The sequence below is a fragment of the Sabethes cyaneus genome, chromosome 3, assembly GCF_943734655.1.
Source record: "Sabethes cyaneus chromosome 3, idSabCyanKW18_F2, whole genome shotgun sequence".
Taxonomy (NCBI): Eukaryota; Metazoa; Arthropoda; class Insecta; order Diptera; family Culicidae; genus Sabethes; species Sabethes cyaneus.
The window spans coordinates 108,565,949-108,583,634 of NC_071355.1; the positions used below are offsets into that span (position 1 = coordinate 108,565,949).

A 17,686-nucleotide genomic window follows, 5' to 3' on the forward strand; every position below is an offset into this window, starting at 1 on the left:
TGCACACGATTTTTTGATTGATTTCAAATATTCTACAAATTTATCAGTATATTACATACACATGCATATTGTTGATTACTACCCATAAAAGCCTCCCAGTTGGCTTCGAGGTATGACACTGGCCTAATAAGCCAGTCGTCGTATGTTCGAATCTCGGCTGGGAGAGGCTGTTGGAGTCAATAGGATCGTAGCAACTGGCCCTGCAATTGTCCCGTATTCTAACAGCTGGCTGCGAAGTCTGTCGTATAAAAACAGAAGGTCAAGTTTCGATAACGGAATGTAGCACCTAGGCTTTGCTTTGCTACTCTCCATAAACGCATAACAGTTCCATGTGAATTTTCACCATCTTTGAAGTAAACCTGGGAATTATCTTTAAATTGTTCATTCTTTCAATATTTCAAACAGTAATGTTATGTTTATTCTCAAAATTTCGAAAAAAAATCAAACTATGTCAATCACAAGTTCAAATAAACGCATAATAGTCTCAGTAGGGAAAATATAACAAAAACATCTGCTTTTATCAAATACCTGGACCGATTTGACTGAATAACTACCAAACGCAAAGTTTTGTGACCTAGAACATTTCTTTTGAACAGAATTCGGATCGGATGTACGGTTCCGAAAATATGTCCGGCGCAAGTTCCGGAATATATGAAACTTGAACATAGAAAACCTTGAATCATAACAATCCCGTCATGCGACACCTCCAAGTACCCGAAATTGCAAAACTAGACCATTGGTAGTCGTATAAAATGGTCAAGTTATCATCGGACACATCTGAACACGTCCGGGAATGTTCCGGATCGGGGATCAGTTTCTGAATTGAACTAAAATACAACATGTGACATCTTTAAGTACTCAAAATTGAAAAAGTAGTTCATTTGTCGTCATATAAAGTGTCCAAGATTACATTGGCCACAGCTGGACACGTTCTAGGAACGTTCCGAATACATCCAGGAAAACGGCCAGTTTCTAACTTAAACCAAACCCCAGAATGCGACCCCACTATTAACTTAAAATAACAAATTACAAATAAAAGCAAGACATTTTTTGATTCCTTTGAAATATTATATAAATTTATCAGTATATTACATAGACATGCATATGCATTGATGATAACTACCATAGTGTTATAAAAGTTGAATTAGGTTCCGAAGGCGTGTCGAATTCTAACTTAAATGACAAATGAGATGGTATAACAAAGGTTCCTTTCACCAATAGGTAGATTAAATCGGTTTTTTTGTGTAATACAAACAGTAGAGTATAGATGATTAAGACTTCTTTTATTCCCTTGAGCGAAAATGAGTTACGCTAATTCACGGTGGGAGACCTATTTGCCGGTTTAGTAGTAAATATTTCCTATATAATTCAGAGCGAGACGGCCGGCGACCAGATCCCTGTCACGACAGTTTCCAGCTGAAGCCGCTTCCGATAGTGGTGGTAATAGAGGTAGACAACAAACTTTTAAACAAAATTTATACGAGATAACGCATGTATTTAATGCTGCGCAGTATGACGAATGCAGCGTGTTCTTTCCCCTCTTTCGTTTATCGTATAAAATAAAACTATCAAAAATCAGAATTTTTCCTTTCTTACGTTGCCGATAATAAACAAAACGAACATGTTTCATTATCTACATCCCACATGCAACAAATTTTCTGAAGCATAAAACCGCATATGATTGCGTAATTCTTACAGCTGCTGTCAAATTTGACGTAAAATCGAGCCAGCAAGCCTGGCTCAAACGGCTTCAAGAAAAATGTATGAGAATGACGTTCGTGCCAGGGATGTGCCGGCGACCCGCCGTCGTAGGCATATCCGTTTTAAAATGGTGTTCTATGAGAGTAGTCACTCATTTTTAACAACCTGCTTTCCGGGGAACTGGCATTCGAGAAACTTATACTTAAAATATTTTTCGGGTTTTCGAGAAAAAGCGTTTCGGGAAATATTCGTGCATACGAAACTGTAAGGTAGCGGACACCAATTTCCTATAGACCGGCATGTCGATTCTCGTTTATCGCTCTGTCTGCAGAGTACTTTAATTTTAATTCCGAACGAGCGGCAGTGAACAAGGACGAAGTTGGCGAATATTTTCGGTTAGATTGTTGAAATTTGGTAGAAACAGCAACCATATTGCATACTGGTTACTCAAGTATTACTTCAGGCATTGGCGGCTTATTACCGGGAGAGAGGGGGTGGGGCTGGCTAATCCCCAGCAATCTTTTTAACTGTTTTTCGACAGCATATTAAAATTAAATGCTAAATAAGTAATCGAGTCTTATTACAGCGACGCATACCAAAATTGCACTTAAGTTTTCATTTAAAATAATTAGCTAAACTTATTCTTATGTCTTAGGTTTTAGCCCAAATTTTTGTATGGGGGGCTAATTCTTTTCTATGAATAGCAAGAAATTTTTCAACTGTTTCAAAAATCTAACGTTAAATTTTTTGGATATTTGTGTGCACTCCATCCAACTATGAATGGAAAATCATAACTGTAGCAGAAGAATTTGACTCAGAAATAATCTTTATGTTAATAAAGCTTGGGCAAATAATATTGGGCAAAAATCTGTAAAACAATGCGCTTCTTTTCAGCCTTATATATTTTTCAGCCTTATGATGTTTCAGCCTTACGTGATATTCAGCCTTTTGATATTCAGCCTTTTGATTTTCAGCCTTTTGTAGCTTTTAGCCTTTTGAAATTCCAGTCTTTCGGTTTTCAGCGTTTCGAGATTTCAGCCTTTCGTAGGAGACCCTTTGTGCATATGACGTGACGGAGCAATTCTCAAAGCGAGGAAAATCAGCGACTCTTTTATCAGAGAATAGTTTTGAACATTTCATTTGCTGCTTTGCGTCAGTTAGTTGCCTGCAATTCTTTACATACCTAGTTACAATAGTCAAGCATTACATTTAGATAATTTTCTTTCGGAAATGATGGACAAGACAAGGCAGGAGGGATCCGTAGTGATGTCATTTTTTATTCGACCGTCAACTCGGTATAAGGCAGTCAGGTACAAAACATTTTCCAAAAAACTTTAACTTATTTATATAGTAGCTTTTAATTATGAAAATGAATAAAAACATGTAAATAGTTATCGACTTGCAAAAATTTGAATTTCTCAACCTGTAGCACAGTCAGGACATTTTAATATAACAATTTTTTGATTTCATCGAAATACATATATATGTAAAGAGTGTTTGATGTTGAAGTAAGATTGGAGGCGCTATTAACATACATTTTTTTATTCTATATTTGAGAGGTTTCCAGCCTGCAGCTGGTTCGCCTCTTAACATAAATGTATGTTGAATTTTCTCAACCTGCAGTTAGTCTCAACAAATACTGCATGTAGCGTGATGTACATGAAGAATCGTATTATTACATGCGTACATGTTACTGCTACTACCACTACAAAGAGACTTAAGTAGTCCTGCGTCACCTGTGCGGTCGTGTCTTGTACACAACCCCTCTGATTTTTTTCGGCCTTAGAGGGCGTTCTATCCCTCAGGCGAGTACTGAGTGCCCGCGGAACTTGAGACCAGCTTATATGCACCGAATTACATGCGGGAATTATACTACGTAGGCAGGGATGGTTCGATCACTTTGACTCAATTTTGATTCATTTGACAGTACCCTCTTAACGAGGCCAAATATGACAAAGTTATATATGGGACATTTGTAGAACAGGTTATTATCTATAAGTTTTTTGAAAAGAGTTTTGCTGTATCGTTTGTAGTTACGGCGCTACAGTGCTAGTATCTTATTAGTGACTAAATGAACGTTCATTTAATCACTGATGAGTTACTAGCGTTGTAGCACCATAACTACAAACGATACAGCAAAACTTTGTTCAGAAAAATTTTAGATTAGAACTAGTTCTACAAATGTCCCATACAAAACATTGTTATATTTGGCTCGGCTGAGACGGTACTGTCAAATGAATCAAAATTGAGTCAAAGTGATCGAACACATAAGCGAACACATCGTCTTGTCATAAGACGTAAGGCCAAATAAGTGAGTATATTATTTATTTATTTATTTATTTATTTATTTCAAAAATTCTTGTAGAGTAAGGACTTATCCTTTTTAATTTCTACAATCGGTGTTTGTAGCTGCTGATATTTTTATAAACAGGTAGTAGATGAACAATTCTATAGAGTATTTCACAGTGAGTCAACAAGCAAACTGACGTTTGCTGGAGGAGCCAGAGTGAATTTTTTTCGACCGTTTTATTGGTCGGCCAAGTCAATTTTTCTAGGGGGGGCTAAGCTCCCCTCTCGGGGAGACTTAGCCCCCCCTAGTTCCGCCAATATTATTAGTATTATTATTGTTGCGAACAGTATCGGTGCTGAGGTATGGTTTACTATAGGGCCGACGTTTAACATAATAACTAACCGAGTGAGAGTTATTTCTTCGGGGTTCTGTCTGCTTTTACATGTTGGACGTCAACGTGCTTTAGCCTTGTAAGGGTTGCTAGTGTGTGACTGTATTGGTGGTTTGTGTGCATCGCGAAACGATTTCGCTATGGAAAAAAAAAATTTCGCGGTGAATACAAATCGCGTATACGTATATGCGGGGAAGTGTGCGTGCGGTAAACGTCAGCAATCTCTATTGAATTTGTTAATCTTTAAATAACCTATATATTAAGTTAACTATTTTGTAACAAAGGTCAGTATCGTTTCAACTTACCAGCGTTTGTCAGAACCAATTCCAAGATTCTGAACTCGTTGCGTTATCGTCTGTATTACGGATTCCGGTAGTGACTTTCTATTTATATTCATTTGTTGCCCAACATGAGAAGTGTGAGGTATATTATCTTGTTGATCGACTCTACGTTGCTCTGGTTCCTGGATAGACCAGTGTTGATTGTATGAATTATTTTTCAGCTCTTGTCCATGTTTAGGTGGTTTAACGCTACACTGAGGTGAACAATCTGTGTAACTTCGCTGCCTTAGTATCTTTTTGTGAAGTAAATCGTAGTCAGATCCCATTCCATTAGACTCGTAAGCAAATAGTTGTAAATTCCGGTCGTTTATTGCCCTTACATAATTGGTTTCATTGTTAGGTTCCATAATATTGTTTAGAGATTCGTTCGAAGTGTTTTCAGATCGAAATAAATCAATCAAAGAATTATTATTTTTAAACGCATGCTGGAAGTTGACTTGATTTTCACTCTGGAAAAAACTACCATTTTTATATTGACTACAGTCGGAGTTTGGAACGTTAACCAAAGATGTTTGATGTACACTGTTGGATTTGTCTTGAATACTTTGTGGCTGATGAGGCGTACGAAGCGGTTTAACCGGTGGGACTGTTGGACGAACGGCATTTCTAGGCTCCTATTATTCGATACAAAGTAGAAAAAAATGTATAACGTAAATGTTAATGTAAAATGTATGTCTGTTTAAATACGGAATTCTTTTTCGATATTTCGTTTTTTCATCGCGTGAGTACCAAAGAAACATCATTTTTCTGACTCTATCTAGCAGTACGCCGAGATTCGAGCATTCGGCGCCCAATTAACCCTTAATTGATGAACCAAAAAATTAACGCAATATGATCAACCGGGCACAGATCCCAGCTACTCCAGATCACATACATCAATATACCATGCCTGCGGGTAATTCCGCGCAGCACATTATTCCGCGCACTCATCCTAAAAATCAATTTTTCAACAGTAAATTTCACTTAAACATCATTAATAAGTATACTATCATGGTATATCTTGTTCCTTTAATGTTTTTGTTAAAAACTGACAACTTTTGCATCGTTAGTCTGGCCAAACCAAAGGCTATTTCATTGCACCTTGATCAAAACGTGATTTCCGAATGTTTTCTTAACAATTGTTCTAAGCGGAAGTCAACATTATCGGAAGGTTTTTTTCGCTCCAAAAAGTATTTTTTATGATGAATTCGTGCTACACAGGTAAATAGATATAAATCTATATTTATAAATCTATACTGTGTACTATCAAATAAGATGGTTCAATACGGAAATCTGCGAAATTTTCAGGATTCCGACCAGTACCTTATGGAATGAAATGCACAATGATCCAAAACCAGTGATCCAAAACGGGCGCACTAGAGTTTTGAGTAGGAAATCTTGATTTTAGGTTTCTGGAACCAAACCTAAAACAAAGCAAAAGTTACAAAAGTTTTGCCAAATATAGTATAACTCTATCACAGAGAACAGACTACAGTCAACTTTCGCTAATTGCACTAAGCTCTTAGCCCATTTGGTGAAAGACTTTCGTTAATTGGGCTGAGATGTCAAAACCTAGGGATATATCGATTGTTTTTGTCGAAATCGTCGCAGAAAGGTTTATAAAAATATACACTTATATTAAATACGGAATCAAAGTGGAAACTAATCTTTTCGTTGTTGAAATTTATTTCTAGATTATAAATAATTATTTAACTAGTAAATAGAATAGAATTTCATGCGACATTGTTAATATATATTGGCATTTTAACTGTTTCACCGTGATGCTAAAAATGGGAAGGTCAAGTTCATAAGTGATCGGAAAACGATATGATGCAATTGTATTCCATTTAATTAATTAAATATTTTCCACACTTGAATGAACTATATTCAAGAGCTTCTCGGAAGAAAAAATACGCTGTCAGAAGTGACGTTTGACTTCGTTTTAGATGGGCTATAGCCCAATTAACGGGAACCCAATTAAAACGTAGCCCACTTAAAGATAGCCCAACGAACGAAAGTTGACTGTACCAGGTAATCGACAAAAAGTGTGTAAAAGGTTTTTATGTAATCTACGAGTAATCCTTCAATAGAGCACCCTTCGAACAGTAAGTGGCAAACTAAATCTTGATGTCGCTGCCTTCGCTGCTATGTAACTCCAGTACAAAGAAATATTGATAAAGGTACATGGATATTTTTTGATGCGTTTGGCAAACTATGTCTGGAGGGCGCCACCGACAGATTTCACACACAAAAATTAGATCACTTCCTTCGAGCCTGTTAATCTGTTCTCTGTGGCTCTATCATTTCTAGTTTAGGAACTGTAGGACTTTTAATATAAAAAATACTTCAAATTGATCGCGACTTACTCGACTATTGGCAGCCGGCAGCTAATTAAATCACATGAACCAGATACTATATGAAGAAAGTTACAAAGGGTTTCATTTGTATCCGACTGCCAATACATACTAGTGGAGTAAATCGAAGTCGAGATTGTGGTTTTTTACATTAAAAGTTCTATAGCTCCTAAACAAGCAAAGATATAGGTATACTATATTTGGCATAGTTGTGTATTTTAACTATTTGTACAACTTTGTAGAACATGAAAAAATCATACAACTACTGTAAAAAGAGCTAAAACAGAGTAACTAATTTTAACGATTCATATATAAGAAATAGGATTTTTCTATCTTCGCTGGAGAGATATAAGGTTACTGTCTTCAGCGAAATTTCTTATAATAATATACTCTAAAACTTTGCAGAACACATCAATGTGTCAAACATATCAATTTTGAATTCCACCAAACGATAGAACTTAGAATTTCAAGAAACTCGTGCAAAGTTTTCCTACTCAAAATTCAAATGCCCATGTTTTTTTTAGTTTTGGACTACTGTGAAAAGACGTAATTTCAGGATCACAAACGAGAATAAAACTCTAATCTATCGAGTTATAGTGAACGCATTTAATACCTTTTCAACAATCGTAAATATGTGTGACAGAAAAATAAAAGAAGCAAATATTGGTGATCTATTAAATTATTATTACTATTGTAAGCTAAATTCGGAATGTTGCAATCGTGTAATGTATCTACAGCCTAGAGGCTATCCAATTAAATTTATCTGTGTCTGTGTATGTATCTGTGTATGTGTCAAAATCTGTTTTCCAAAATATATGAATAATGGCTATTTGGTCCTCTCACACTATGCTATAAACATTCACTAAAAACCTTTTCAATGTTTTGCAATTATTTATTTATTTGTTTATTTATTTATTGGTAATTCATCTGACACATAAAATAGTCAATTATTTATGATATGAATATGAAAACATCTGGGCATCAATTCAACATAATTCATACAAAAAACATTAAAATATCTTTTATCTGTTACTAAAACCATTAAAATCGATTCAGTGGTTTGAAACTTAAACTTTTAAACAAAGCTCTGTTGGCAAAAATTATAACCACTCAGGAAGGGGAACCCTAACACTAGATAAAAAACGGGTCCAATTATTTTCCGAAAAGAAACAAGTACTTAAAGAGATCTTAAAGTTTATCCAAAATGTTTTTTTATGGTTTTTGATCGCAGATGTTTTTTTATTTGTCATGATTCCTTACCTTGTTATCATACATATGTTCTGTTCTCGTATGCTGATATGTATCAGCCTGTAAATAATGCTCAGATTGATGATTTTCAATAGCATTAAACTTCAAAATTTCCAGCTCGTCAAGCTTTGGTTTAATAAAGTTCTCCGAATCATTATACAAAGCATAGAATAAATCACTACTTTGGCGTGAATGGTTTTCCGATACTCCTGAGTCTCGACTTTCCGCTAAAATCACAAAACAATAGTCAGTCTAAATATTTTAAGCAATTATTATACTGATTCTCGCCTAACAGTCTCACAGCGAAAATAGGGAAAGAATACAACAGAAAAAATGAGAGGTGAAATAAGAAGAATTTGTACATTCTTCTTGATGCCCATTATTAATTGTTTCGGTTGGGGAACAGCAATTTTGTCAAACTTCTATTTTAACCAAGTTAGCACATTAACTTGTTTGCAAAAGCTATCATATCCAAATTCCAGCCAATGTGTTTACGGTCTGTCAAATTTTTCAATCCATTGAATTCTTGCAAAAAGTATATTTTTCCGAAAAGAAAGCACAATCAGTTTGACTTGTTATACAGTTAATAAACAACAAAAAACAGGATATATTAATGGATATAACTTTGTTTGTTCAATTTAATCGACGTTTTTCGGCGAAATAAGTATGAAGATTTTTAATTACCAGTTAGTCCGGACGTTTCGAGCTACTACTGGTCTTCGCTCATCATCTGCGGACACTAAAACACTATATTAGGCACATTTACAACATAAAACATATTACAAATTCTTAACTTACACTTTTTCGTCCATTAGGTTCTACTTGGTTTATCTTTCTCTTTACTATGTCTTACTTTCTATTTATCTTTCTCGCAAGTTTTTTGATTACAGCTAGGACAGGACGTGCCAAGTGTCAACCGCGACGTTGACCCAAAATTGACCCAATTTCTGATTGGCTCAAAGCGACGAGCAACCGTTGACTGGAAAATATAACGCGGTATTGCTTTCAGTGTTGCTGAAACTCGTTAGTGGAAATACGACAATAAGTTATTATTTCCGAATTTTGATTTCTTTTGTATTCTGTAGTTCTATGCTTGGTTCACCATTAGCTTTGTTTGTACACGAATTTTAATTTTCAACATGAAATGCAAAACATGATTTTGATCGCATAAACTGTATTCGTATTCGGGAGCTGTTGTTCGGCAAACGAAGTTATTCTTAAAATAATATGTACAGGCAACAGTGGTGCAGAGTGTAACAAAGAATATTCAATCGGGATGGCGGTCATAATAAAAAGAAGAACAAGAAGCCAGTTGGGGCACGTCCTGTCCTAGATTACAGGATCATATGCAGCTTTGAACGTTGCGGAATCTACTTGTCTATTCACAACCTTGTTCTCACCTTTAATATTAATGTGAAATGTTTCCGCTATTAGTCTAGTGTTATGCTTAGTTATTTTTTCTATGATTTTGGCTTCGTCAAATTTAAAAACATGCTTTGATGCTATATTTATGTTGTTCCATTCGTTTATGTAAAAATTGGCTTGTTTCTCCTACGTACGACTTTTGACACTGACCACAATTTACTTCATAAACGACGTTTGTGTTTTTATCTTTTATAATTTTGTCTTTGGTTTTTGTAAATAATACGTTTTTTACTTTGTCGGTTGGTCTGTAAGCAACATTAATCTTAAATTGTCTTAAATATCTGCCTAACTTTTCACCTAAACCGGCAACATAGGGAATTGTCACGAATTGTTGAGTTGTTTCTTTGCTTGGTACTTCTAGCGTATTGTACATCCTATGTAGTCTTTGTTTTATTACCTTTTCTACGAAATAGCGGGGATAGTGATTTTTATGTAGCATTGTTTGTACTGTTTGTAATGTTTTCGGTCTAATTTCGGCATCTGTCAACTGTAAAGCCCTATCAACCAAAGCGACTACCGTGTTTTTCTTATGACAAAAAGGACTAACAGAATTGAAATCTAAATATCTAGTACTTGGATCTTTTGGAAACCATTCCGTCGATATTTTGTCGTTCTGTATACGTAAGGTGGTATCCAAGAATTTTAGCTGCCCATTAACCCATTTCCTCCCAGCGTTGCGAAAACGCAACGCATTTTCATTCATTTCTAGAGAAGGCCCGGTTGAAGATATCAACTTGGACCCTGAGAAACAAAGAAAGATTGGAAAAAAATTTAATCGACCTGTTTTTGCTCAAAGGTCAGATGTTACATGTAACATAATTACAGCTGTGACAAAACAACAGGTTTTGCTATTTTTCAGACAGTTAAGGAAAAATGATCATAAAACTCGATTTTACCTCTATTAACGCCTGACCTATCAATCAGTGTTAGTAAGAATCGGTTGCTTGCCAAAAAAAACTTTGTTGCATAGTTTTGATCATTTTTGTAATTTTAAGATAGGTTTGAAGCTTTGCGTTGCGAAAACGCAACGTTAGGAAGTAACGATATTCAAAATTTGCAACGGGAACGTTTGTTTTCGTTCGTTCGCTGCGGTGTTTCATTTGATGTCGTTGCTATTTAGTAAACAAATGAATGTAAATCTTACCTTTCGCTTATTTAAAATATCCCGGAAACATTATAAAAGTTTACATAACATAGAATTCGCAGTTTCAAATACTGATGGCAGATGGAGAAGCCGTTGTGATAAGAGCGTAATAAAATTGTTAAAGTACCTTTGCCTCCGGAATATCTAGAGGAATTGAGCATCACTCAACGACAGTTTCATGGACCCAAAGTTAGTGTTACAACCTTTCCGGAACGTGTTGGTAGGCATTTAATCATTTGCGATGCATGCATTTAGCATTCAAACTGCATACTATGCGTCTAGTGCAAAGATGGTCTCCAACCCAAATGTTTCGATATCTATCATAAAACATAACATGTAATACTCTAAGTCGTTCATTTAATCTTTATTAATACTCAAAATCACAAAAAAATCCCAAATTTGATTTAACGGTAAAAAAGTATGAAGCATTTATATGCATAATAATTAAGGAATGCAAAAAAGGTATAAGGTACCCCGGGGTAAGTGGGAACGGAGCTCATAACTCTCTTCAACCTCATTTTCTCCAACCGAACCTTTCTAGAAATGAAAGATACAACTCAAACGCATGTATTAAAATTATAGATTATTTATAACAGGCATACCAAACATCAAAATTGGATTTTCAATTTGAGCGTTATTTTCAATTTGCGTTGTAAGTTTGACGCACCTTTCTATAAATATAAATTACACCCGAAAAGTAGTTGTTTAATTTGACAAACGGCATTAAAAAATGAGTCGAAATAAGGTCGGCACTTGAAAGCACCCGGGGCAAGTGGGACCTATTAAAAATAAAGTGTTTCAGCACAAAACTTCCTGTCTTAATATATTTTTTAGATGAATTATCGAACATTTTCAGTTCAATTACATAATATTTATACCACTAAAGCTTTAAAATAAAACCGAAAAGCACTAAATCAAGGGGCCCCAAAAAAGAAGCCCATGTGCACAACTTGTGAGGGAACAAACAGTTTGGTCACATTTTGGTTACACCTAAACGATGTTAATTGAATTTGAAAAGTCAAATTTGATATAATTAAGCAAATCTGCAACTGGAATTGAAACAATAAAGTGTTGTGGGTATTATAACGTAACTATCTCTTATGAGTAGCTTTACAGAATTGGGCATGGTAGAACAAACAGATCATAATCGTATTTTCGAGCTTTTAAACAATGGTTAATCTTAAATTACGTCTCGCAAGAATTGGATACAACGAAATATTCAACTACATTTCATTACAATAATGCTTTACAGCGTTATTGCTCACGATCTGTGGTTTATATACATTATAAAGTCGCCCGTTGTGATCTGATTTTGTTACGCTATTTTAGAATGTATCCTTCATACAAATATTGTTTTTGATTGCTTCTTGCAATGCTTTAACATTGCTGTATATTAACTTACACAATTTACTATTATTTTATGCTTTTTAAACAAATTTGAAAATAGGTCCCACTTGCCCCGGTAAATGGGGTAAGTGGGACCTATCGCCATAATTTAGAAAATTCTTCTCCAGATTCTTTTCATGTAAATTCATAGGCCTTTTTCGCAATTAATCCTTCGAAGTGATACCACTAAAGAGTTTCTGTGCTGAAAGAATTTTGAAATAATCATAGGTATAGAAAACACAGTGGAATAAACCCAAACTATGCATTTTTTTGGTCCTACTTGCCCCGGTGTACCTTACCCCTAATGTCCAGCGTTGCGTTTTCGCAACGTAGCGTTGCGGGACACAGGGACAAAATTAAAAATACATGTCAGCGGCTTTTTCTTAGTTGACCTAAAAGAGAATTTTCCTGAAAGATTCAAGTTTCTATCCCTGCTAGGAAAAGTGTGGGGCTTAATTTCTAATTCGACGGTATATTGCATTCGCGGGTGAAAACTATTGAAAATATTAAGAATCTCCTGTACATAATCGACTTTGGCGCCCATTAGGCAGTCATCTACGTAGCGCATGTAGAAACTGGGTGTTACTCCTCGTTGTTCTAGTTTTTCCAACGCCGCCTGTTCGATGCGCTCCAGTACGATGTTTGCAACTGCGGGGGAGAAAGGGGAGCCCATTGGCATTCCGAATTTTTGGCGGAAAAATTCACCGTTGTACTGGAAAAATGTTTAACCTAACACGATTTTCAGCATTTCCATAAAACTACCCTTTTCAATGCGAGTATGCTGCTCGATTTCTTCCCATCGTTGGTCGACAGACTCTAGTGCAAAGTCCACAGGCACATTTGTGAAAAGAGAAACTACCGTGAATTCGGGTGAAATTGATCACTTTTTCGAATATTTTTAAAATATCTTTGAATAGAAACATATTTAGGAAGATGATTCAATTTTAAAATAAGTACTGTAGTGCTGGCTACACGACAGTATCATCTATATCTTATATAAATAGTTTTATTTTAGATAAAACTTAATGTAATCGTGAAATTGAAAATTTACAAATAACGGGTGAAATTGATCACGTAGAAATCAAGACGATATTGCTATTAAACCATACGCTCTGACAGCAATAACCTTACGTGCAGTATAAAATCTGGCGTAATCGAGATATTGCCTGTATGTAGGCAACAATGTCGCGTACAGCAACTAGCACAAAAATCAAACAGTCAGCTCTACATTAGCATGGTTGATGCATCTGCTAAATAAATATGAACGATAGAAAAGATATTAAGCCAATTTTAGCATCGTAATCGTTTGTTTTTGTTTAAACATTGCTGTATATATGTGTAAATGTACGATTTTCGTATACAATCTTCACCAATCTAGTGAAACAAATAATTTAATTCTCCTCATATACGGGAGCTTGACTGTCTCTTTGAATGTGTAGTTGCATTTCGCTATGTAAGCACAAACCGATCTCTTGCACTCTCATGCAACTGCCATATGGAGCGTTTGTAAAATTTGTGCGAAGTATTGTCTGTCTTTTGCACCCTTTTATAAATCTCCATTCTGCTTTACAGAAAGAATAAACTTTCGCAGGTGGCAGCTCCATTTCGCACCCATAGCGATCTAGAAATCTATGTTGCCTCAGTTCATGATGTTATCAATCGTTTTATTTCGTAAAAGGTCAAATCAAACAATTTCTGTCGCATAATTTTATTCATGGAAATTATCAAAGCACAGCCAGATAATTAGAGAATCGAATTAGTTCTATCAAAATTTCCTTCTGCAACGAAATTTGTGTTAACAGCAAGGAGTTTTATCGGGCATGTTGAAAATTGCGATTCGATCAAAATAGTAAATTTTAAAAAATCAAGCCATTTACAAGATCAATCTTGCTGAAAGCCGAGTGACTTTGACCTGTAACTCAATCTTTATATGGATGGGTGCATATTCAGCTTTATGAATCAGTATAAACGTAGAATAAAGAGTTTTTTTACTCGTTAGTCCAAGCTGATCAATTTCACCCGACTGATCAATTTCGCCCGAATCGACGGTACGTCCAAAGAGAACAGAACGGTATCCGGTGGCAAGTTTTGTTCCCGTATATTTTTTACAAATTGAAAACTGTTGTTAATATGATGTGGCGTTTTTCGTACGGTGTTATTCAGAATGTTAGAGAGGTATTTTGGTATGGTTGGTAAACGGCTAGATAATGCGGAATATAGACCCCATAGTGGTCGTTAGCCTCTTATCCAGCAACTCCGATCCCGACCTCCTCGTGGTACCAGCCGGAATACGAGCAACCTTAGCGGAGATCGGGTAACCAACCCCGGTGGAAACTAAGGTCGTATACTAACCGGGAAGGAGGTATAGTGCGTCTCGGCACTATGAGATGGCAGCCCCATCGCGAGACTCGGTAGTGTTGCCCCAGTACGGCTACACACCTAAACTAAACTTAACTAACAACATTCAAGCATATTCGGAGCGGAATATTCGGCATCGACCTAGGCGACGAAATAAGGACGACGAATGGAGACTCGGGACTTGGAACTGCAGATCGCTAAATTTCGCAGGTTGCGAGCGGGTGCTGATAGAACAGCTGGAACCCCGCAAACTCGGCATCGTAGCTCTGCAGGAAATCTGTCGCAAAGGAGAGAAGGTATGGAAGATCCGTGGCGGAAAGGCCCAGTTTTACCAGAGCGGTGGCGCTACCAACGAACTGGGAACGGGCTTTGTAGTGCTGGGCGGAATGCAGGATCGCGTGATAGATTGGAAGGCGATCAACGAGAGAATGTGTGTATTGAGGATAAAGGGCCGTTTCTTCAATTATAGCATCATTAACGTGCACTGCCCGCACGAAGGTAGACCCGACGATGAGAAAGAAGCGTTCTACGCGAGGCTGGAGGCTACGTACGACAGCTGCTCGTCACGGGACATCAAGATCGTCATCGGGGATATGAACGCCCAGGTCGGCAGGGAAGAAATGTATAGACCGGTGGTAGGACCCCATAGCCTGCACACCGACACAAACGATAACGGCCAACGATGTATAAACTTCGCAGCTTCCCGAGGCCTGGTGATCCGAAGTACCTTTTTCCCGCGCAAGGATATCCACAAAGCCACCTGGAGATCACCTGACCAACGTACAATGAACCAAATTGACCACGTTCTCATAGAGGGCCGGTTCTTCTCTAACATCACGAACGTACGCTCCCGTCGGGGTGCGGATATTGATTCTGACCATTACCTAGTAGCAGTACATGTGCGCTCAAAGCTGTCCACCGTATACCGGACACGTCAAAGCCGCCCTCCTCGGCTGAACATCAGGCAGCTAGATAACCCACAAGCTGCCGAGAACTACGCGCGAGTACTGAATGAGGCACTGCCCTCTTCCGAGGAGTGCTTCAAACCTCGAAGACGGTTGGGGCAGAATACGCTCGGCCATCGGAGAGGCCGCTTCCGCGGCACTAGGTATTGAGCCTCGCAGTACACAAAATGATTGGTTTGATGGGGAATGCCAACAAGCGGTGGAGGAGAAAAAAAACGCTTGGAAAAATTATCTAAGTATTGCCACTAGAGAGAACCTGGCCAAGTACCGACGAGCTAGGAACCAGTTGACCACGATCCTGAGGAGAAAAAAGCGCCAAAAGGAGGACAGAGATCGTGAAGAATTAGAACAACTATTCCGAGCTAATGACACGCGCAAGTTTTATGAGAAGGTGAACCAAACTCGGAAGGGCTACACACCGAAACCTGACATGTGTAGGGACGAGGGAGGGAATCTAATTACAAACGAGCGCGAGGTGGTCGACAGGTGGAAGCAGTTCTTCGATGAACACCTCAATGGCGAAGTCGCAGAAGGAGGCGGAACGGAAATTAACCTAGGAGCGCCCATGGAAGATAGTGATGTCCTAGCACCTGATCTCCAAGAAGTCAAACGAGAAATCAGGTTGCTGAAGACCAATAAAGCCGCTGGGAAGGACCGCCTACCGGCAGAGCTTTATAAACATGGCGGGGAAACGCTTGCAAAGGCTCTACACTGGGTTATTTCGAGGATTTGGGAGGAGGAAAAGCTACCGGAGGAATGGATGGAAGGAGTGGTTTATCCCATCTACAAAAAGGGTGATCGGCTAGACTGCTGCAACTATCGTGGTATTACGCTGGTAAACGCCGCCTACAAGGTACTCTCCCAGATCCTGTTACGCCGGCTGTCACCGATAGCACAAGGTTTCGTAGGGAATTATCAGGCGGGTTTCATGGGGGCTCGCGCAACTACGGACCAAATGTTTACTATCCGACAGATCTTGCAGAAATGTCGGGAGTACAACGTGCCCACGCATCACATCTTTATCGATTTCAAAGCAGCATACGATACAGTCGATCGAGACAAGCTATGGCAGATAATGCACGAATACGGTTTTCCGGACAAACTGACGCGACTGATCAGAGCTACATTGGATCGAGTGATGTGTTTCGTACGCATCTCTGGGACACTCTCGAGTCCCTTCGAGACGCGACGAGGGTTGAGACAAGGTGACGGTCTATCCTGCATGCTGTTCAACATCGCTCTTGAGGGGGTGATCCGACGAGCGGGCATTGAAACGAGAGGCACGATTTTTACCAAGAGTAGCCAACTTCTAGGCTTTGCAGATGACTTCGATATCATAGCCAGGAACTTTGCGACGGCGGAGGCAATCTACGCCAGACTGAAAGCGGAGTCTAGGAGAATTGGGCTAAAAATAAATGCGTCGAAGACCAAATACATGAAAGGAAGAGGCTCAAAGGAAACAAATGCGCGCCTCCCACGGACGGTAACCGTTGACAGCGACGAACTAGAAGTGGTAGAAGAGTTCGTGTATTTGGGATCGCTGGTGACCGCGGACAACAACACTAGTAAGGAGATCCAGCGGCGCATCCAAGCGGGAAATCGGGCCCACTTTGCCCTTCGTAAAACGCTACGATCAGGAAGCATACGCCGCCGCACGAAGCTAACAATGTACAAAACCATTATTAGACCGGTAGTTCTTTATGGACTTGAAGCCGTGACGCTGCTTACGGAGGACATACGCGCCCTTGCCGTGTTTGAGCGGAAAGTGCTGCGGACGATATTTGGCGGAGTATAAACTGAAAGCGGAGAGTGGCGGAGGCGTATGAATCACGAGCTACAGGCACTGCTTGGGGAGACTCCCATCGTACATCTAGCGAAAGTTAGCAGGCTACGGTGGGCCGGACACGTCGTAAGGATGCCGGACGACAGTGCGACGAAAACGATCCTCATCAACAACCCCACCGGCACCAGGAACAGGGGGTCCCAACGTGCACGATGGCTCGACCAGGTCGAAAGCGATTTGCGACTTCTGAGACGACTAGGAAATTGGCGACGAGTGGCCCAAGACCGAGTTGAATGGAGACGAGTGCTTGAAACAGCATGA

The 17,686-nt window shown here is 38.5% G+C and overlaps 1 protein-coding gene across 5 annotated transcripts in view; it reads right to left on the reverse strand.

Moving 5' to 3' along the window:
• Nucleotides 1-17,686, reverse strand: part of LOC128743640 (uncharacterized) — a 296,700-nt gene that overhangs the window by 85,601 nt on the left and 193,413 nt on the right. For all 5 annotated transcript variants that reach the window (XM_053840254.1, XM_053840253.1, XM_053840256.1 and 2 more), the window contains 2 exons: nucleotides 8,317-8,531; nucleotides 4,688-5,337 (listed from right to left, as the gene is read on the reverse strand). In XM_053840254.1, coding sequence (XP_053696229.1) covers nucleotides 4,688-5,337; nucleotides 8,317-8,531 — 865 coding nt within the window. The remainder of the gene's footprint in view (nucleotides 1-4,687; nucleotides 5,338-8,316; nucleotides 8,532-17,686) is intronic.